Source organism: Hemitrygon akajei, chromosome 13 (assembly GCF_048418815.1).
Source record: "Hemitrygon akajei chromosome 13, sHemAka1.3, whole genome shotgun sequence".
Taxonomy (NCBI): domain Eukaryota; kingdom Metazoa; phylum Chordata; class Chondrichthyes; order Myliobatiformes; family Dasyatidae; genus Hemitrygon; species Hemitrygon akajei.
Window position 1 is genome coordinate 87,473,212 of NC_133136.1, and position 23,274 is coordinate 87,496,485.

Sequence of the window (23,274 nt, forward strand, 5' to 3'; positions counted from 1 at the left end):
CCTCCCCTTCTCTACTTGTATGATCATTGAAGAACCAGTCCTTCCATTCCATGCACTTCCCAAAACCTCCAGAAAATTCCTAAAATCCAAGACTATAGAAGATTTGCTCAGATCTCATCGTATTGCCCTTGCCCATGGGTCTTACTGTTATAATGTGAAGTGTCATTATCCTTGAACCTGTTCATCAACATTTCAGGACTTTACATGCAACTCTCTTTAAAACATATCAACTTGTCAATCAACATGATGGCGTTGTAGCTTTACCTAAGAACTGCCTTCAGGGCTTTTTAAGAGAAATGTACAGGATTTTTTTAAAAGGTTGTCTTTTCATTTCAGGCCAGCTGCAATGTGGACTCAAGCCCTGTCAATTTATCTAACCTGCAGTCTCAGGTGAATGATGTGAAGGGGATCATGACACAAAATATTGAAAAGGTTCTGGACAGAGGAGAGAGGCTGGATGACCTCATTATTAAAACAGATGATCTCCAAGCCACAGTGAGTATCCAAGGATGCTACCAGTAGCATAACTAGCTGTCTAATTGAGTGACTTCCTTCCCTTTGCTGATCTCCAAGCCACAGTGAGTATCCAAGGATGCTACCAGTAGCATAACTAGCTGTCTAATTGAGTGACTTCCTTCCCTTTGCTGGCTACAAAAGGTGGACCTGCCTGATCATGTTTGTCAGAAGTTAAATCCCCATGCATTTGAGCAGGAGGAACAACTGTGGTGACAAGTTGCAACAAACCCTTTATAATAAAAGAATGGAATGAGTTTCAAGTGCTGCCAATATTGCTTAATAAGACCATAAGACATAGGAGCAAAATTATGCCATCCAGCCCATCGAGTCTGCTCTGCCATTTCATCATGCCCAATCCATTTCTTAACCCCACTCTCCTGCTTCTCCTCCTATCCATTCATGACTAATCTAGACCCTATCGACCTCTGCCTTAAATACACCCAGTGACCTGGCCTCCACAGCCACCTGTGGCAACAAATTCCACAGATTCACCAGCTTCTGGATAAAGAAATTCCTCCTCATCTCCTTTCTAAATGGACATGTATCTATTCTGAGGTTGTGCTTTCTGGTCCTAGACTCTCCTACCATGGGAAACATCCTCTCCACCTTCACTCTATCTAGGCCGTTTAACATTCGATAAGTTTCAATTAGATCTTCTTTCTAAATTCCAGTGAGTACAGGCCCAGAGTCATCCAACGCTCCTCATGTGATAAGCCTTTCCTTCTCAAAATCATTTTTGTGAACCTCCTTTGAACCCTCTTCAACGTCAGCACATCCTTTCTTAGATAAGGGGCCCCAAACTGCTCACAACACTCCAAGTGAGGCCTCGCCAGTGCCTTGTAAAGCCTCAACATTAAATCCTTGCTTTTATATTCTAGTCCTCTCAAAATGAAAACTAACATTGCATTTGCCTTCCTCACCACTGACCCAGCCTGCAAGTTAACCTTTAGAGAGTCTTGCATGAGGTCTAAATTATTCTTTTTACCACAGTGCATGACCATACACTTCCCCACACTCTATCCTATCTGCCACTTCTCTCCGCATTCTCCTAATCTGTCTAAATCCTTCTGCAGCCTTCCTGCTTCCTCAATACTATCAGCTCTCCCTCACCCATCCTCGTCTTCTGCAACTTGGCCACCAAGCCATCAAAGCTGTCATCCAAATCATTGAGATACAACACAGAAAGAGGTGGTCTCAACACTGCCCCCTGCAGAACACCACCAGTCACCGGCAGCCAACAGAAAAGTTCCCTTTACACTCACTCTTTGCCTTCTGCCAGTCGATCCGCCAATCCTCTACCCACGCTAGTAACTTTACTGTAATACCACAGGCTCTTATCTTGTTAAGCAGCTTCATGCGCAGCACCTTCTGAAAATCCAATTACACAACATCTACAATTTCTCCTTTGTCTATCCTGCTTGTTATTTCCACAAAGAATTCTAACAGATTGTCAGGCAAGATTTTCCCATAAGGAAACCATGCTTTGGCCTATTTTATGATTGCCTCCAAGTAACCCAACATCTCATTCTTAACAATCAACTCTAACATTTCCCAAGCATTAAGATCCTTTCTCCTGCTTCCCTCCTTTCTTGAAGAGTGGAGTGGCATTCGCAGTTTTCCAGTCCTCTGGAACCATGCCAGAATCTTATTGACTCTTGAAAGATTGTTACTAATGCCTCCATAATCTCTTCAGCTATCTCTTTCACAACCCTAGAATGTAGTCTATCTGGTCCATGTGACTTATCTACCTTCAGACCTTTCAGCTTCCCAAACACCTTCTCCCCAGTAAAAGCAACAACACTCACTTCTGCCCCCTGACAGTCTCAGACTCCCGGCATACTGCTGGTGACTTCCACAGTGAAGACTGATGCAAAGTACTGATTCAATTCCTCTGCCATTTCCTTGCCTCCCCCCATTACTACTCTCAACTCTCTTTTACCCTTTAATCGAGTTTTTCACTTTCAACAACCTTGAAAGTGTCGAAAGTGCAGAGCTAGATTATGTTCTGTGTCAGGTATCACATGGGGTATGGGCTTTAGTATTTAATTAACTGCAGATTGAAGATAGACACTTTTTTTTAAACTAGAAATTAGGGAATTGCAGTGAGAGAGGAAAGGCCCTGACTTAGTTGTCACACATGACAGCTAAATCAGCAAGTATTTAACTGGAGATTATTCGACAATCTCATAATAGTAAGTTCAACTGAGGCAGAACCGGCCTCCAGGCTTCTCCGAAATCCAGGACATCACTGACTACACTTGAATTTGTCAGTGGCTTACAGTTCTTGGCCAGGTTTGTGATGTAGTCATGCTAGGGACAAAACTGGGCCTCCACTCTGGCTTCTCTTACACAATAGATGAAGGGCATCCTGATTGTTTAGCATTTTTGAAAGAGCTGGTGAACTGGTAAGTGAAATTTTGGCTAAAGAAGGTGTATGACTTGCTTGCTTTTATTGGCGAGATCACGAGTCATGAAATTACTTTGTAGCTTTATAAAACGCTGATTAGGACATGTGGGATAATGCATTCAATTCTGGTCATCGGCAGGTGACCATCAGGGGTATGTTTTATGTGTGATCCAGCCCTCAACCCACTTAAGTGATTTAATTCAATGGAATTGTAGACATCGAGAAACGGTGTAGTTGTACTGGGAGAAAATACAGAGTCGACTCACCAGGAAGTTACCTGGATTGGATGATTGTAGTTATGGGGAGAAGTTAGACAGGCCGGGCTTATTTTCTCAGCATCAGAGATGACTGAAGGCTGACTTGAGAGTATACAAGATTTCAAGAATCAGGCTTTGGAGAGAGTGCAAGAGAGGTTCACCAGGATGCTGCCCAGATTACATAAGAACATCAGAAATAGGAGCAGGAGTCGGCCATCTGGCCCATCGAGTCTGCTCCACCATTCAATAAGACCATGGCTGATCTGGCCATGGATTCATCTCCACCTACCTGCCTTTTTCCCATAACCCTTAATTCCCCTACTAAGCAAAAATCTATCCAACCTTGTCTTAAATATATTTACTGAGGTAGCCCCCATTGCTTCATTGGGCAGAGAATTCCACAGATTCACCACTCTCTGGGGAAAGCAGTTCCTCCTCATCTCCGTCCTAAATCTACTCCACCAAATCGAGGGGCTATGTCCCCTAGTTCTAGTCTCACCTAGCAGTGGATTAAAACGCTATAAGGAGAAGAAGGATAACTCCAGAGAGGCAGAGTCTAAAGGGAGAGCTGATGAAGGTTAAGATTATGAAAAGCAGAGGTAGATGGCTGGTATCTTTCACAGAGTCAAGATATCCAACACATGCATTTAACGTGAGAGTTGGTAAGTTCAAAGGAGATGCACGTAGCAAGTGCTTTTTTTGAGAAGATGATGAAGTTGAAGCCAACCGCCTTATTGAATGATTGAGCAAGGCCAAGCTTACTCTTCATATTCCTTATGTTTTTCAGTGTTAGGCTGCCTCTCCCACCTCCTGCAAAACAGCCAACTCTCCTCTGGGAGGTTGGCATAGAATAAACAACTCAATGCAAATTCATGTAGCAATCCAAGTACTCAAAGTCTTGACGCGTATGTAGCACAAAGTTTGTCCAGCAGCTGCTGAGGACTGTTAACATTTGATTATCTGCGGCACCCTAACACAGATATGCCCCAAGCTGAGAACTTAGAGAGACCATTAAAATCAGACAGTCTTTGATAATGGCCAGACTGCTCCTGCATTTCAGTACCTCCATGCACTGATCTGAAAGTCAAGCCTCACACAAGAGAAATATAAAAAATTGTGTTCCAGTATTAGATGTGGGAATCAAGATCCTTAAAAAAGATGATGATATCACACATTTAATAACATGTGTTGTCATTTAAAGAGAAATAATTTATGAATTTGCCGGGGGAAATACTCCAGAAACTTGTTAGTGGCCATCAGGATAGGTTTTATCTATGATCCAGCTCTCTACCCACTTAATTCAATGGAATTGTAAGCTTTGAGGAACACTGCAGTTGTACGGGAGAAAATACAGAGGTGATTCATCAGGAAATTGCCTGGATTGGATGAATAAAGTTATGGGGAAAAGTTGAAAGTCTGGTCTTATCTTCCCTGCATCAGAGATGACTGAAGGCTAACTTGATAGTATAAAATATTTTGAGAGTCATAGGTAGGTCCCATTTTCCCACCGTAGGGAGTATCAAAAAAAAGAGAGCACAGTTAAAAGGGGGAAACGTTTTAATACACAAAAAGCAGTTGATATGTGGCTCATTCTGATGGTGAGGGAATCAAAAACAAATGCTACCCTTAAGTGGCAGCTAGACAGGCATTTAAATAGACCAGGCATCGACGAAAAGGGACTTAAATAGACCAGGCATCGATGGTTAGGGACTTAAATAGACCAGGCATCGATGGACAGACACTTAAATAGACCAGGCATCGATGGACAGACACTTAAATAGACCAGCCATCGATGGTTAGGGACTTAAATAGACCAGGCATCGATGGTTACGGACTTAAATAGACCAGGCATCGATGGACAGACACTTAAATAGACCAGGCATCGATGGACAGACACTTAAATAGACCAGGCATCAATGGTTAGGGACTTAAATAGACCAGGCATCGATGGTCAGGGACTTAAATAGACCAGGCATCGATGAACACGGACTTAAATAGACCAGGCATCGATGGTTAGGGACTTAAATAGACCAGGCATCGATGAACACGGACTTAAATAGACCAGGCATCGAAGGTTAGAGGCTTAAATAGACCTGGCATCAATGGTCAGGGGCTTAAATAGACTAGGCATCGATGGACAGACATTTAAATAGATCAGGCATCGATGGTCAGGAACTTAAATAGACCAGGCATCGATGGACTGACACTTAAATAGAACAGGCATCGATGAACAGGGACTTAAATAGACCAGGCATCGATGAACAGGGACTTAAATAGACCAGGCATTGATGGTCAGGGACTTAAATAGACCAGGCATCGATGGACAGGGACTCAAATAGACCAGGCATCGATGAACAGGGAATTAAATAGACCAGGCATCGATGGACAGACATGTAAATAGACCAGGCATCGATGGACAGACACTTAAATAGACCAGGCATTGATGGTCAGGGTCTTAAATAGACCAGGCGTCGATGGTCAGGGTCTTAAAAAGACCAGGCGTCGATGGTCAGGGTCTTAAATAGACCAGGCATTGATGGTTAGGGACTTAAATAGACCAGGCATTGATGGTTAGGGACTTAAATAGACCAGGCATTGATGAACAGGGCTTAAATAGAGCAGGCATCGATGGACAGACACTTAAATAGACCAGGCATCGATGGTTAGGGACTTAAATAGGCCAGGCATCAATGAACAGGGACTTAAATAGACCAGGCATTGATGGTTAGGGACTTAAATAGACCAGGCATTGATGAACAGGGCTTAAATAGAGCAGGCATCGATGGACAGACACTTAAATAGACCAGGCATCGATGGTTAGGGACTTAAATAGGCCAGGCATCAATGAACAGGGACTTAAATAGACCAGGCATTGATGGTTAGGGACTTAAATAGACCAGGCATTGATGGTTAGGGACTTAAATAGACCAGGCATTGATGAACAGGGCTTAAATAGAGCAGGCATCGATGGACAGACACTTAAATAGACCAGGCATCGATGGTTAGGGACTTAAATAGACCAGGCATCGATGAACAGGGACTTAAATAGACCAGCTATTGATGGTTAGGGACTTAAATAGACCAGGCATCGATGGACAGGGACTTAAATAGACCAGGCATCGATGGTTAGGGACTTAAATAGACCAGGCATCGATGAACACGGACTTAAATAGACCAGATATCAATGGACAGACACTTAAATACACCAGGCATCGAAGGTTAGCGACTTAAATAGACCAGGCATCGATGGACAGGGACTTAAATAGACCAGGCGTCGATGGTCAAGGTCTTAAATAGACAAGGCATCGATGGTTAGGGACTTAAATAGACCAGGCATTGATGAACAGGGACTTAAATAGACCAGGCATCGATGAACAGGGACTTAAATAGACCAGGCATTGATGAACAGGGACTTAAATAGACCAGGCATTGATGGTTAGGGACTTAAATAGACCAGGCGTCGATGAACACGGACTTAAATAGACCAGGCATTGATGGTTAGGGACTTAAATAGACCAGGCATTGATGGTTAGGGACTTAAATAGACCAGGCATTGATGAACAGGGCTTAAATAGAGCAGGCATCGATGGACAGACACTTAAATAGACCAGGCATTGATGGTTAGGGACTTAAATAGACCAGGCATCGATGAACAGGGACTTAAATAGACCAGCTATTGATGGTTAGGGACTTAAATAGACCAGGCATCGATGGACAGGGACTTAAATAGACCAGGCATCGATGGTTAGGGACTTAAATAGACCAGGCATCGATGAACACAGACTTAAATAGACCAGATATCAATGGACAGACACTTAAATACACCAGGCATCGAAGGTTAGCGACTTAAATAGACCAGGCATCGATGGTCAGGGTCTTAAATAGACCAGGCGTCGATGGTCAAGGTTTTAAATAGACAAGGCATCGATGGTTAGGGACTTAAATAGACCAGGCATTGATGAACAGGGACTTAAATAGACCAGGCATCGATGTTTAGGGACTTAAATAGACCAGGCATTGATGAACAGAGACTTAAATAGACCAGGCATTGATGGTTAGGGACTTAAATAGACCAGGCGTCGATGAACACGGACTTAAATAGACCAGGCATTGATGGTTAGGGACTTAAATAGACCAGGCATTGATGGTTAGGGACTTAAATAGACCAGGCATTGATGAACAGGGCTTAAATAGAGCAGGCATTGATGAACAGGGAGTTAAATAGACCAGGCATTGATGGTTAGGGACTTAAATAGACCAGGCGTCGATGAACACGGACTTAAATAGACCAGGTATCAATGGACAGCGACTCAAATAGACCAGGCATCGATGGTCAGGGTCTTAAATAGACCAGGCATCGATGGTTAGGGACTTAAATAGACCAGGCATCGATGAACAGGGACTTAAATAGACCAGGCATCGATGGTCAGGGTCTTAAATAGACCAGGCATCGATGGTTAGGGACTTAAATAGACCAGGCATCGATGAACACGGACTTAAATAGACCAGGCATCGAAGGTTAGAGGCTTAAATAGACCTGGCATCAATGGTCAGGGGCTTAAATAGACTAGGCATCGATGGACAGACATTTAAATAGATCAGGCATCAATGGTTAGGGAATTAAATAAACCAGGCATCAACGGTTAGGAACTTAAATAGACCAGCATCGATGGACAGGGAATTAAATAGACCAGCATCGATGAACAGGGACTTAAATAGACCAAGCGTCGATGGTCAGGGACTAAAAATAGACCAGGCGTCGATGGTTAGGGACTTAAATAGACCAGGCGTCGATGGTCAGGGTCTTAAATAGAGCAGGCATCGATGGACAGACACTTAAATAGACCAGGCATTGATGGTTAGGGACTTAAATAGACCAGGCATCGATGAAAAGGGACTTAAATAGACCAGGCATTGATGGTTAGGGACTTAAATAGACCAGGCATCAATGGACAAACACTTAAATAGACCAGGCATCGATGAACAGGGACTTAAATAGACCAGGCATCGATGGTTAGGGACTTAAATAGACCAGGCATCGATGAACACGGACTTAAATACACCAGGCATCGAAGGTTAGCGACTTAAATATACCAGGCATCGATGGTCACGGTCTTAAATAGACCAGGCATCGATGGTTAGGGACTTAGATAGACCAGGCATCGATGAACACGGACTTAAATAGACCAGGCATCGATGGTTAGGGACTTAAATAGACCAGGCATCGATGAACACGGACTTAAATAGACCAGGCATCGAAGGTTAGAGGCTTAAATAGACCTGGCATCAATGGTCAGGGGCTTAAATAGACAAGGCATCGATGGACAGACATTTAAATAGATCAGGCATCGATGGTTAGGAACTTAAATAGACCAGGCATCGATGGACAGGGACTCAAATAGACCAGGCATCGATGAACAGGGAATTAAATAGACCAGGCATCGATGGACAGACACTTAAATAGACCAGGCATTGATGGTCAGGGTCATAAATAGACCAGGCGTCGATGGTCAGGGTCTTAAATAGACCAGGCATTGATGGTTAGGGACTTAAATAGACTAGGCATTGATGAACAGGGACTTAAATAGACCAGGCATTGATGAACAGGGCTTAAATAGAGCGGGCATCGATGGACAGACACTTAAATAGACCAGGCATCGATGGTTAGGGACTTAAATAGGCCAGGCATCAATGAACAGGGACTTAAATAGACCAGGCATTGATGGTTAATAGACCAGGCATTGATGGTTAGGGACTTAAATAGACCAGGCATTGATGAACAGGGCTTAAATAGAGCAGGCATCGATGGACAGACACTTAAATAGACCAGGCATCGATGGTTAGGGACTTAAATAGACCAGGCATCGATGAACAGGGACTTAAATAGACCAGGCATCGATGAACACGGACTTAAATAGACCAGGCATCGATGGTCTGGGACTTAAATAGACCAGGCATCGATGAACAGGGACTTAAATAGACCAGGCATCGATGAACAGGGACTTAAATAGACCAGGCATCGATGGTCAGGGACTTAAATAGACCAGGCATCGATGAACAGGGACTTAAATAGACCAGGCATCGATGGTCAGGGTCTTAAATAGACCAGGCGTCGATGAACACGGACTTAAATAGACCAGGCATCGAAGGTTAGAGGCTTAAATAGACCTGGCATCAATGGTCAGGGGCTTAAATAGACTAGGCATCGATGGACAGACATTTAAATAGATCAGGCATCGATGGTTAGGAACTTAAATAGACCAGGCATCGATGGACTGACACTTAAATAGAACAGGCATCGATGAACAGGGACTTAAATAGACCAGGCTTGATGGTCAGGGACTTAAATAGACCAGGCATCGATGGACAGGGACTCAAATAGACCAGGCATTGATGAACAGGGACTTAAATAGACCAGGCATCGATGGTCAGGGACTTAAATAGACCAGGCATCGATGGTCAGGGACTTAAATAGACCAGGCATTGATGGTCAGGGACTTAAATAGACCAGGCATCGATGGTTAGGGACTTAAATAGACCAGGCATTGATGAACAGGGACTTAAATAGACCAGGCATCAATGAACAGGGACTTAAATAGACCAGGCATTGATGGTCAGGGACTTAAATAGACCAGGCATTGATGAACAGGGACTTAAATAGACCAGGCATCGATGGTTAGGGACTTAAATAGACCAGGCATCGATGGTCAGGGACTTAAATAGACCAGGCATTGATGAACAGGGACTTAAATAGACCAGGCATCGATGGTCAGGGACTTAAATAGACCAGGCATTGATGAACAGGGACTTAAATAGACCAGGCATCAATGAACAGGGACTTAAATAGACCAGGCATCGATGGTCAGGGACTTAAATAGACCAGGCATCGATGGACAGACACAAATAGACCAGGCATCGATGGACAGGGACTCAAATAGACCAGGCATTGATGGACAGACACTTAAATAGACCAGGCATTGATGGTCAGGGTCTTAAATAGACCAGGCGTCGATGGTCAGGGTCTTAAATATACCAGGCATTGATGGTTAGGGACTTAAATAGACCAGGCATTGATGGACAGACACTTAAATAGACCAGGCATCGATGGTCAGGGACTTAAATAGACCAGGCATCAATGAACAGGGACTTAAATAGACCAGGCATTGATGGTTAGGGACTTAAATAGACCAGGCATCGATGGTCAGGGACTTAAATAGACCAGGCATTGATGAACAGGGACTTAAATAGACCAGGCATCGATGGTCAGGGACTTAAATAGACCAGGCATTGATGAACAGGGACTTAAATAGACCAGGCATCAATGAACAGGGACTTAAATAGACCAGGCATCGATGGTCAGGGACTTAAATAGACCAGGCATCGATGGTCAGGGACTTAAATAGACCAGGCATCGATGGTCAGTGATGCACCATCAATAACTCACGCCGAGACTTAGGAAGTGAGATATCGGCTGTAATTGACTGAAGAACAACACTACATCCTGGGGAAAATGAGGGAGAGCAGCAGGCCACAGTCGCCTTTATACAGGGGTCTGTGGGAGGAGCCACAGGGGTAGTCAGCAGGGTATTGGGAGGAGCCACAGGAGCAGTCAGACAGGTATATCTAGTTCACCACAGTCAGGGACTTAAATAGACCAGGCATCGATGAACAGGGACTTAAATAGACCAGGCATCAATGAACAGGGACTTAAATAGACCAGGCATCGATGAACAGGGACTTAAATAGACCAGGCATCAATGAACAGGGACTTAAATAGACCAGGCATCGATGGACAGGGACTCAAATAGACCAGGCATCAATGAACAGGGACTTAAATAGACCAGGCATCGATGGTCAGGGACTTAAATAGACCAGGCATCGATGGTCAGGGACTTAAATAGACCAGGCATCGATGGTCAGGGACTTAAATAGACCAGGCATCGATGGTCAGGGACTTAAATAGACCAGGCATCGATGGTCAGGGACTTAAATAGACCAGGCATTGATGGTCAGGGACTTAAATAGACCAGGCATCGATGGTCAGGGACTTAAATAGACCAGGCATCGATGGACAGGGACTCAAATAGACCAGGCATCGATGAACAGGGAATTAAATAGACCAGGCATCGATGGACAGACACTTAAATAGACCAGGCATCGATGGACAGACACTTAAATAGACCAGGCATCGATGGTCAGGGACTTAAATAGACCAGGCATCGATGGTCAGGGACTTAAAAAGACCAGGCGTCGATGGTCAGGGTCTTAAATAGACCAGGCGTCGATGGTCAGGGTCTTAAAAAGACCAGGCGTCGATGGTCAGGGTCTTAAATAGACCAGGCATTGATGGTTAGGGACTTAAATAGACCAGGCATTGATGGTTAGGGACTTAAATAGACCAGGCATTGATGAACAGGGCTTAAATAGAGCAGGCATCGATGGACAGACACTTAAATAGACCAGGCATCGATGGTTAGGGACTTAAATAGACCAGGCATCGATGGACAGACATTTAAATAGACCAGGCATCGATGGACTGACACTTAAATAGAACAGGCATCGATGAACAGGGACTTAAATAGACCAGGCATTGATGGTCAGGGACTTAAATAGACCAGGCATCGATGGACAGGGACTCAAATAGACCAGGCATTGATGAACAGGGACTTAAATAGACCAGGCATCGATGGTCAGGGACTTAAATAGACCAGGCATCGATGGTTAGGGACTTAAATAGACCAGGCATTGATGAACAGGGACTTAAATAGACCAGGCATCAATGAACAGGGACTTAAATAGACCAGGCATTGATGGTCAGGGACTTAAATAGACCAGGCATCGATGGTTAGGGACTTAAATAGACCAGGCATCGATGGTCAGGGACTTAAATAGACCAGGCATTGATGAACAGGGACTTAAATAGACCAGGCATCAATGAACAGGGACTTAAATAGACCAGGCATCGATGGTCAGGGACTTAAATAGACCAGGCATCGATGGACAGACACAAATAGACCAGGCATCGATGGACAGGGACTCAAATAGAACAGGCATTGATGGACAGACACTTAAATAGACCAGGAATCGATGGACAGACACTTAAATAGACCAGGCATTGATGGTCAGGGTCTTAAATAGACCAGGCGTCGATGGTCAGGGTCTTAAATATACCAGGCATTGATGGTTAGGGACTTAAATAGACCAGGCATTGATGAACAGACACTTAAATAGACCAGGCATCGATGGTCAGGGACTTAAATAGCTCAGGCATTGATGGACAGACACTTAAATAGACCAGGCATCAATGAACAGGGACTTAAATAGACCAGGCATTGATGGTTAGGGACTTAAATAGACCAGGCGTCGATGAACACGGACTTAAATAGACCAGGCATCGAAGGTTAGAGGCTTAAATAGACCTGGCATCAATGGTCAGGGGCTTAAATAGACTAGGCATCGATGGACAGACATTTAAATAGATCAGGCATCGATGGTTAGGAACTTAAATAGACCAGGCATCGATGGACTGACACTTAAATAGAACAGGCATCGATGAACAGGGACTTAAATAGACCAGGCATTGATGGTCAGGGACTTAAATAGACCAGGCATCGATTGACAGGGACTCAAATAGACCAGGCATTGATGAACAGGGACTTAAATAGACCAGGCATCGATGGTCAGGGACTTAAATAGACCAGGCATCGATGGTCAGGGACTTAAATAGACCAGGCATTGATGGTCAGGGACTTAAATAGACCAGGCATCGATGGTTAGGGACTTAAATAGAACAGGCATTGATGAACAGGGACTTAAATAGACCAGGCATCAATGAACAGGGACTTAAATAGACCAGGCATTGATGGTCAGGGACTTAAATAGAACAGGCATTGATGAACAGGGACTTAAATAGACCAGGCATCGATGGTTAGGGACTTAAATAGACCAGGCATCGATGGTCAGGGACTTAAATAGACCAGGCATTGATGAACAGGGACTTAAATAGACCAGGCATCGATGGTCAGGGACTTAAATAGACCAGGCATTGATGAACAGGGACTTAAATAGACCAGGCATCGATGGTCAGGGACTTAAATAGACCAGGCATTGATGAACAGGGACTTAAATAGACCAGGCATCAATGAACAGGGACTTAAATAGACCAGGCATCGATGGTCAGTGACTTAAATAGACCAGGCATCGATGGACAGACACAAATAGACCAGGCATCGATGGACAGGGACTCAAATAGACCAGGCATTGATGGACAGACACTTAAATAGATCAGGCATCGATGGACAGACACTTAAATAGACCAGGCATTGATGGTCAGGGTCTTAAATAGACCAGGCGTCGATGGTCAGGGTCTTAAATATACCAGGCATTGATGGTTAGGGACTTAAATAGACCAGGCATTGATGGACAGACACTTAAATAGACCAGGCATCGATGGTCAGGGACTTAAATAGCTCAGGCATTGATGGACAAACACTTAAATAGACCAGGCATCAATGAACAGGGACTTAAATAGACCAGGCATTGATGGTTAGGGACTTAAATAGACCAGGCATCGATGGTCAGGGACTTATATAGACCAGGCATTGATGAACAGGGACTTAAATAGACCAGGCATCGATGGTCAGGGACTTAAATAGACCAGGCATTGATGAACAGGGACTTAAATAGACCAGGCATCAATGAACAGGGACTTAAATAGACCAGGCATCGATGGTCAGGGACTTAAATAGACCAGGCATCGATGGTCAGGGACTTAAATAGACCAGGCATCGATGGTCAGTGATGCACCATCAATAACTCACGCCGAGACTTAGGAAGTGAGATATCGGCTTTTATTGACTGAAGAACAACACTACATCCTGGGGAAAATGAGGGAGAGCAGCAGGCCACAGTCGCCTTTATACAGGGGTCTCTGGGAGGAGCCACAGGGGTAGTCAGCAGGGTATTGGGAGGAGCCACAGGAGCAGTCAGACAGGTATATCTAGTTCACCACAGTCAGGGACTTAAATAGACCAGGCATCGATGAACAGGGACTTAAATAGACCAGGCATCAATGAACAGGGACTTAAATAGACCAGGCATCGATGGACAGGGACTCAAATAGACCAGGCATCAATAAACAGGGACTTAAATAGACCAGGCATCGATGGTCAGGGACTTAAAAAGACCAGGCGTCGATGGTCAGGGTCTTAAATAGACCAGGCGTCGATGGTCAGGGTCTTAAAAAGACCAGGCGTCGATGGTCAGGGTCTTAAATAGACCAGGCATTGATGGTTAGGGACTTAAATAGACCAGGCATTGATGGTTAGGGACTTAAATAGACCAGGCATTGATGAACAGGGCTTAAATAGAGCAGGCATCGATGGACAGACACTTAAATAGACCAGGCATCGATGGTTAGGGACTTAAATAGACCAGGCATCGATGGACAGACATTTAAATAGATCAGGCATCGATGGTTAGGAACTTAAATAGACCAGGCATCGATGGACTGACACTTAAATAGAACAGGCATCGATGAACAGGGACTTAAATAGACCAGGCATTGATGGTCAGGGACTTAAATAGACCAGGCATCGATGGACAGGGACTCAAATAGACCAGGCATTGATGAACAGGGACTTAAATACACCAGGCATCGATGGTCAGGGACTTAAATAGACCAGGCATCGATGGTCAGGGACTTAAATAGACCAGGCATTGATGGTCAGGGACTTAAATAGACCAGGCATTGATGAACAGGGACTTAAATAGACCAGGCATCAATGAACAGGGACTTAAATAGACCAGGCATTGATGGTCAGGGACTTAAATAGACCAGGCATTGATGAACAGGGACTTAAATAGACCAGGCATCGATGGACAGGGACTCAAATAGACCAGGCATTGATGAACAGGGACTTAAATAGACCAGGCATCGATGGTCAGGGACTTAAATAGACCAGGCATCGATGGTTAGGGACTTAAATAGACCAGGCATTGATGAACAGGGACTTAAATAGACCAGGCATCAATGAACAGGGACTTAAATAGACCAGGCATTGATGGTCAGGGACTTAAATAGACCAGGCATTGATGAACAGGGACTTAAATAGACCAGGCATCGATGGTTAGGGACTTAAATAGACCAGGCATCGATGGTCAGGGACTTAAATAGACCAGGCATTGATGAACAGGGACTTAAATAGACCAGGCATCGATGGTCAGGGACTTAAATAGACCAGGCATCGATGGACAGACACAAATAGACCAGGCATCAATGAACAGGGACTTAAATAGACCAGGCATCAATGAACAGGGACTTAAATAGACCAGGCATCGATGGTCAGGGACTTAAATAGACCAGGCATCGATGGACAGACACAAATAGACCAGGCATCGATGGACAGGGACTCAAATAGACCAGGCATTGATGGACAGACACTTAAATAGACCAGGCATCGATGGACAGACACTTAAATAGACCAGGCATTGATGGTCAGGGTCTTAAATAGACCAGGCGTCGATGGTCAGGGTCTTAAATATACCAGGCATTGATGGTTAGGGACTTAAATAGACCAGGCATTGATGAACAGACACTTAAATAGACCAGGCATCGATGGTCAGGGACTTAAATAGCTCAGGCATTGATGGACAGACACTTAAATAGACCAGGCATCAATGAACAGGGACTTAAATAGACCAGGCATTGATGGTTAGGGACTTAAATAGACCAGGCATCGATGGTCAGGGACTTAAATAGACCAGGCATCGATGAACAGGGACTTAAATAGACCAGGCATCGATGAACAGGGACTTAAATAGACCAGGCATCGATGGTCAGGGACTTAAATAGACCAGGCATCGATGAACAGGGACTTAAATAGACCAGGCATCGATGGTCAGGGTCTTAAATAGACCAGGCGTCGATGAACACGGACTTAAATAGACCAGGCATCGAAGGTTAGAGGCTTAAATAGACCTGGCATCAATGGTCAGGGGCATAAATAGACTAGGCATCGATGGACAGACATTTAAATAGATCACGCATCGATGGTTAGGAACTTAAATAGACCAGGCATCGATGGACTGACACTTAAATAGAACAGGCATCGATGAACAGGGACTTAAATAGACCAGGCATTGATGGTCAGGGACTTAAATAGACCAGGCATCGATGGTTAGGGACTTAAATAGACCAGGCATTGATGAACAGGGACTTAAATAGACCAGGCATCAATGAACAGGGACTTAAATAGACCAGGCATTGATGGTCAGGGACTTAAATAGAACAGGCATTGATGAACAGGGACTTAAATAGACCAGGCATCGATGGTTAGGGACTTAAATAGACCAGGCATCGATGGTCAGGGACTTAAATAGACCAGGCATTGATGAACAGGGACTTAAATAGACCAGGCATCGATGGTCAGGGACTTAAATAGACCAGGCATTGATGAACAGGGACTTAAATAGACCAGGCATCGATGGTCAGGGACTTAAATAGACCAGGCATTGATGAACAGGGACTTAAATAGACCAGGAATCAATGAACAGGGACTTAAATAGACCAGGCATCGATGGTCAGTGACTTAAATAGACCAGGCATCGATGGACAGACACAAATAGACCAGGCATCGATGGACAGGGACTCAAATAGACCAGGCATTGATGGACAGACACTTAAATAGACCAGGCATCGATGGACAGACACTTAAATAGACCAGGCATTGATGGTCAGGGTCTTAAATAGACCAGGCGTCGATGGTCAGGGTCTTAAATATACCAGGCATTGATGGTTAGGGACTTAAATAGACCAGGCATTGATGGACAGACACTTAAATAGACCAGGCATCGATGGTCAGGGACTTAAATAGCTCAGGCATTGATGGACAGACACTTAAATAGACCAGGCATCAATGAACAGGGACTTAAATAGACCAGGCATTGACGGTTAGGGACTTAAATAGACCAGGCATCGATGGTCAGGGACTTAAATAGACCAGGCATTGATGAACAGGGACTTAAATAGACCAGGCATCGATGGTCAGGGACTTAAATAGACCAGGCATTGATGAACAGGGACTTAAATAGACCAGGCATCAATGAACAGGGACTTAAATAGACCAGGCATCGATGAACAGGGACTTAAATAGACCAGGCATCGATGGTCAGGGACTTAAATAGACCAGGCATCGATGGTCAGTGATGCACCATCAATAACTCACGCCGAGACTTAGGAAGTAAGATATCGGCTTTTATTGACTGAAGAACAACACTACATCCTGGGGAAAATGAGGGAGAGCAGCAGGCCACAGTCGCCTTTATACAGGGGTCTGTGGGAGGAGCCACAGGGGTAGTCAGCATGGTATTGGGAGGAGCCACAGGAGCAGTCAGACAGGTATATCTAGTTCACCACAGTCAGGGACTTAAATAGACCAGGCATCGATGAACAGGGACTTAAATAGACCAGGCATCAATGAACAGGGACTTAAATAGACCAGGCATCGATGAACAGGGACTTAAATAGACCAGGCATCAATGAACAGGGACTTAAATAGACCAGGCATCGATGGACAGGGACTCAAATAGACCAGGCATCAATGAACAGGGACTTAAATAGACCAGGCATCGATGGTCAGGGACTTAAATAGACCAGGCATCGATGGTCAGGGACTTAAATAGACCAGGCATCGATGGACGGACACTTAAATAGACCAGGCATCGATGGTCAGGGACTTAAATAGACCAGGCATCGATGGTCAGGGACTTAAAAAGACCAGGCGTCGATGGTCAGGGTCTTAAATAGGCCAGGCGTCGATGGTCAGGGTCTTAAAAAGACCAGGCGTCGATGGTCAGGGTCTTAAATAGACCAGGCATTGATGGTTAGGGACTTAAATAGACCAGGCATTGATGGTTAGGGACTTAAATAGACCAGGCATTGATGAACAGGGCTTAAATAGAGCAGGCATCGATGGACAGACACTTAAATAGACCAGGCATCGATGGTTAGGGACTTAAATAGACCAGGCATCGATGGACAGACATTTAAATAGATCAGGCATCGATGGTTAGGAACTTAAATAGACCAGGCATCGATGGACTGACACTTAAATAGAACAGGCATCGATGAACAGGGACTTAAATAGACCAGGCATTGATGGTCAGGGACTTAAATAGACCAGGCATCGATGGACAGGGACTCAAATAGACCAGGCATTGATGAACAGTGACTTAAATAGACCAGGCATCGATGGTCAGGGACTTAAATAGACCAGGCATCGATGGTCAGGGACTTAAATAGACCAGGCATTGATGGTCAGGGACTTAAATAGACCAGGCATCGATGGTTAGGGACTTAAATAGACCAGGCATTGATGAACAGGGACTTAAATAGACCAGGCATCGATGGTCAGGGACTTAAATAGACCAGGCATTGATGAACAGGGACTTAAATAGACCAGGCATCAATGAACAGGGACTTAAATAGACCAGGCATCGATGGTCAGGGACTTAAATAGACCAGGCATCGATGGACAGACACAAATAGACCAGGCATCGATGGACAGGGACTCAAATAGACCAGGCATTGATGGACAGACACTTAAATAGACCAGGCATCGATGGACAGACACTTAAATAGACCAGGCATTGATGGTCAGGGTCTTAAATAGACCAGGCGTCGATGGTCAGGGTCTTAAATATACCAGGCATTGATGGTTAGGGACTTAAATAGACCAGGCATTGATGGACAGACACTTAAATAGACCAGGCATCGATGGTCAGCGACTTAAATAGCTCAGGCATTGATGGACAGACACTTAAATAGACCAGGCATCAATGAACAGGGACTTAAATAGACCAGGCATTGATGGTTAGGGACTTAAATAGACCAGGCATCGATGGTCAGGGACTTAAATAGACCAGGCATTGATGAACAGGGACTTAAATAGACCAGGCATCGATGGTCAGGGACTTAAATAGACCAGGCATTGATGAACAGGGACTTAAATAGACCAGGCATCGATGAACAGGGACTTAAATAGACCAGGCATCGATGGTCAGGGACTTAAATAGACCAGGCATCGATGGTCAGGGACTTAAATAGACCAGGCATCGATGGTCAGTGATGCACCATCAATAACTCACGCCGAGACTTAGGAAGTGAGATATCGGCTTTTATTGACTGAAGAACAACACTACATCCTGGGGAAAATGAGGGAGAGCAGCAGGCCACAGTCGCCTTTATACAGGGGTCTGTGGGAGGAGCCACAGGGGTAGTCAGCAGGGTATTGGGAGGAGCCACAGGAGCAGTCAGACAGGTATATCTAGTTCACCACAGTCAGGGACTTAAATAGACCAGGCATCGATGAACAGGGACTTAAATAGACCAGGCATCAATGAACAGGGACTTAAATAGACCAGGCATCGATGAACAGGGACTTAAATAGACCAGGCATCAATGAACAGGGACTTAAATAGACCAGGCATCGATGGACAGGGACTCAAATAGACCAGGCATCAATGAACAGGGACTTAAATAGACCAGGTATCAATGGTCAGGGACTTAAATAGACCAGGCATCGATGGTCAGGGACTTAAATAGACCAGGCATCGATGGTCAGGGACTTAAATAGACCAGGCATCGATGGTCAGGGACTTAAATAGACCAGGCATCGATGGTCAGGGACTTAAATAGACCAGGCATCGATGGTCAGGGACTTAAATAGACCAGGCATCGATGGTCAGGGACTTAAATAGACCAGGCATCGATGGACAGGGACTCAAATAGACCAGGCATCGATGAACAGGGAATTAAATAGACCAGGCATCGATGGACAGACACTTAAATAGACCAGGCATCGATGGACAGACACTTAAATAGACCAGGCATCGATGGTCAGGGACTTAAATAGACCAGGCATCGATGGTCAGGGACTTAAATAGACCAGGCATCGATGGTCAGGGACTTAAATAGACCAGGCATCAATGGTCAGGGACTTAAATAGACCAGGCATCGATGGTCAGGGACTTAAATAGACCAGGCATCGATGGTCAGGGACTTAAATAGACCAGGCATCGATGGTCAGGGACTTAAATAGACCAGGCATCGATGGACAGGGACTCAAATAGACCAGGCATCGATGAACAGGGAATTAAATAGACCAGGCATCGATGGACAGACACTTAAATAGACCAGGCATCGATGGACAGACACTTAAATAGACCAGGCATCGATGGTCAGGGACTTAAATAGACCAGGCATCGATGGTCAGGGACTTAAAAAGACCAGGCGTCGATGGTCAGGGTCTTAAATAGACCGGGCGTCGATGGTCAGGGTCTTAAAAAGACCAGGCGTCGATGGTCAGGGTCTTAAATAGACCAGGCATTGATGGTTAGGGACTTAAATAGACCAGGCATTGATGGTTAGGGACTTAAATAGACCAGGCATTGATGAACAGGGCTTAAATAGAGCAGGCATCGATGGACAGACACTTAAATAGACCAGGCATCGATGGTTAGGGACTTAAATAGACCAGGCATCGATGGACAGACATTTAAATAGATCAGGCATCGATGGTTAGGAACTTAAATAGACCAGGCATCGATGGACTGACACTTAAATAGAACAGGCATCGATGAACAGGGACTTAAATAGACCAGGCATTGATGGTCAGGGACTTAAATAGACCAGGCATCGATGGACAGGGACTCAAATAGACCAGGCATTGATGAACAGGGACTTAAATAGACCAGGCATCGATGGTCAGGGACTTAAATAGACCAGGCATCGATGGTCAGGGACTTAAATAGACCAGGCATTGATGGTCAGGGACTTAAATAGACCAGGCATTGATGAACAGGGACTTAAATAGACCAGGCATTGATGGTCAGGGACTTAAATAGACCAGGCATTGATGAACAGGGACTTAAATAGACCAGGCATTGATGGTCAGGGACTTAAATAGACCAGGCATTGATGGTCAGGGACTTAAATAGACCAGGCATTGATGGTCAGGGACTTAAATAGACCAGGCATTGATGGTTAGGGACTTAAATAGACCAGGCATCGATGGTTAGGGACTTAAATAGACCAGGCATTGATGAACAGGGACTTAAATAGACCAGGCATCAATGAACAGGGACTTAAATAGACCAGGCATTGATGGTCAGGGACTTAAATAGACCAGGCATTGATGAACAGGGACTTAAATAGACCAGGCATTGATGGTCAGGGACTTAAATAGACCAGGCATTGATGGTCAGGGACTTAAATAGACCAGGCATTGATGGTTAGGGACTTAAATAGACCAGGCATCGATGGTTAGGGACTTAAATAGACCAGGCATTGATGAACAGGGACTTAAATAGACCAGGCATCAATGAACAGGGACTTAAATAGACCAGGCATTGATGGTCAGGGACTTAAATAGACCAGGCATTGATGAACAGGGACTTAAATAGACCAGGCATCGATGGTTAGGGACTTAAATAGACCAGGCATCGATGGTCAGGGACTTAAATAGACCAGGCATTGATGAACAGGGACTTAAATAGACCAGGCATCGATTGTCAGGGACTTAAATAGACCAGGCATTGATGAACAGGGACTTAAATAGACCAGGCATCAATGAACAGGGACTTAAATAGACCAGGCATCGATGGTCAGGGACTTAAATAGACCAGGCATCGATGGACAGGGACTCAAATAGACCAGGCATTGATGGACAGACACTTAAATAGACCAGGCATCGATGGACAGACACTTAAATAGACCAGGCATTGATGGTCAGGGTCTTAAATAGACCAGGCGTCGATGGTCAGGGTCTTAAATATACCAGGCATTGATGGTTAGGGACTTAAATAGACCAGGCATTGATGGACAGACACTTAAATAGACCAGGCATCGATGGTCAGGGACTTAAATAGACCAGGCATCGATGGACAGGGACTCAAATAGACCAGGCATCGATGAACAGGGAATTAAATAGACCAGGCATCGATGGACAGACACTTAAATAGACCAGGCATCGATGGACAGACACTTAAATAGACCAGGCATCGATGGTCAGGGACTTAAATAGACCAGGCATCGATGGTCAGGGACTTAAAAAGACCAGGCGTCGATGGTCAGGGTCTTAAATAGACCAGGCGTCGATGGTCAGGGTCTTAAAAGGACCAGGCGTCGATGGTCAGGGTCTTAAATAGACCAGGCATTGATGGTTAGGGACTTAAATAGACCAGGCATTGATGGTTAGGGACTTAAATAGACCAGGCATTGATGAACAGGGCTTAAATAGAGCAGGCATCGATGGACAGACACTTAAATAGACCAGGCATCGATGGTTAGGGACTTAAATAGACCAGGCATCGATGGACAGACATTTAAATAGATCAGGCATCGATGGTTAGGAACTTAAATAGACCAGGCATCGATGGACTGACACTTAAATAGAACAGGCATCGATGAACAGGGACTTAAATAGACCAGGCATTGATGGTCAGGGACTTAAATAGACCAGGCATCGATGAACAGGGACTCAAATAGACCAGGCATTGATGGTCAGGGACTTAAATAGACCAGGCATCGATGGTCAGGGACTTAAATAGACCAGGCATCGATGGTCAGGGACTTAAATAGACCAGGCATCGATGGTTAGGGACTTAAATAGACCAGGCATTGATGAACAGGGACTTAAATAGACCAGGCATTGATGAACAGGGACTTAAATAGACCAGGCATCAATGAACAGGGACTTAAATAGACCAGGCATTGATGGTCAGGGACTTAAATAGACCAGGCATTGATGAACAGGGACTTAAATAGACCAGGCATCGATGGTTAGGGACTTAAATAGACCAGGCATCGATGGTCAGGGACTTAAATAGACCAGGCATTGATGAACAGGGACTTAAATAGACCAGGCATCGATGGTCAGGGACTTAAATAGACCAGGCATTGATGAACAGGGACTTAAATAGACCAGGCATCAATGAACAGGGACTTAAATAGACCAGGCATTGATGGTCAGGGTCTTAAATAGACCAGGCGTCGATGGTCAGGGTCTTAAATATACCAGGCATTGATGGTTAGGG

The 23,274-nt window shown here is 44.7% G+C and overlaps 1 protein-coding gene across 1 annotated transcript in view; it reads left to right on the plus strand.

Moving 5' to 3' along the window:
* LOC140738030 (vesicle-associated membrane protein 8) overlaps positions 1–23,274 on the plus strand; it is a 222,167-nt gene that overhangs the window by 32,597 nt on the left and 166,296 nt on the right. Inside the window, exon 2 of the mRNA XM_073065006.1 lies at positions 337–495. Within this exon, the coding sequence (XP_072921107.1) occupies positions 337–495 (159 nt within the window). The remainder of the gene's footprint in view (positions 1–336; positions 496–23,274) is intronic.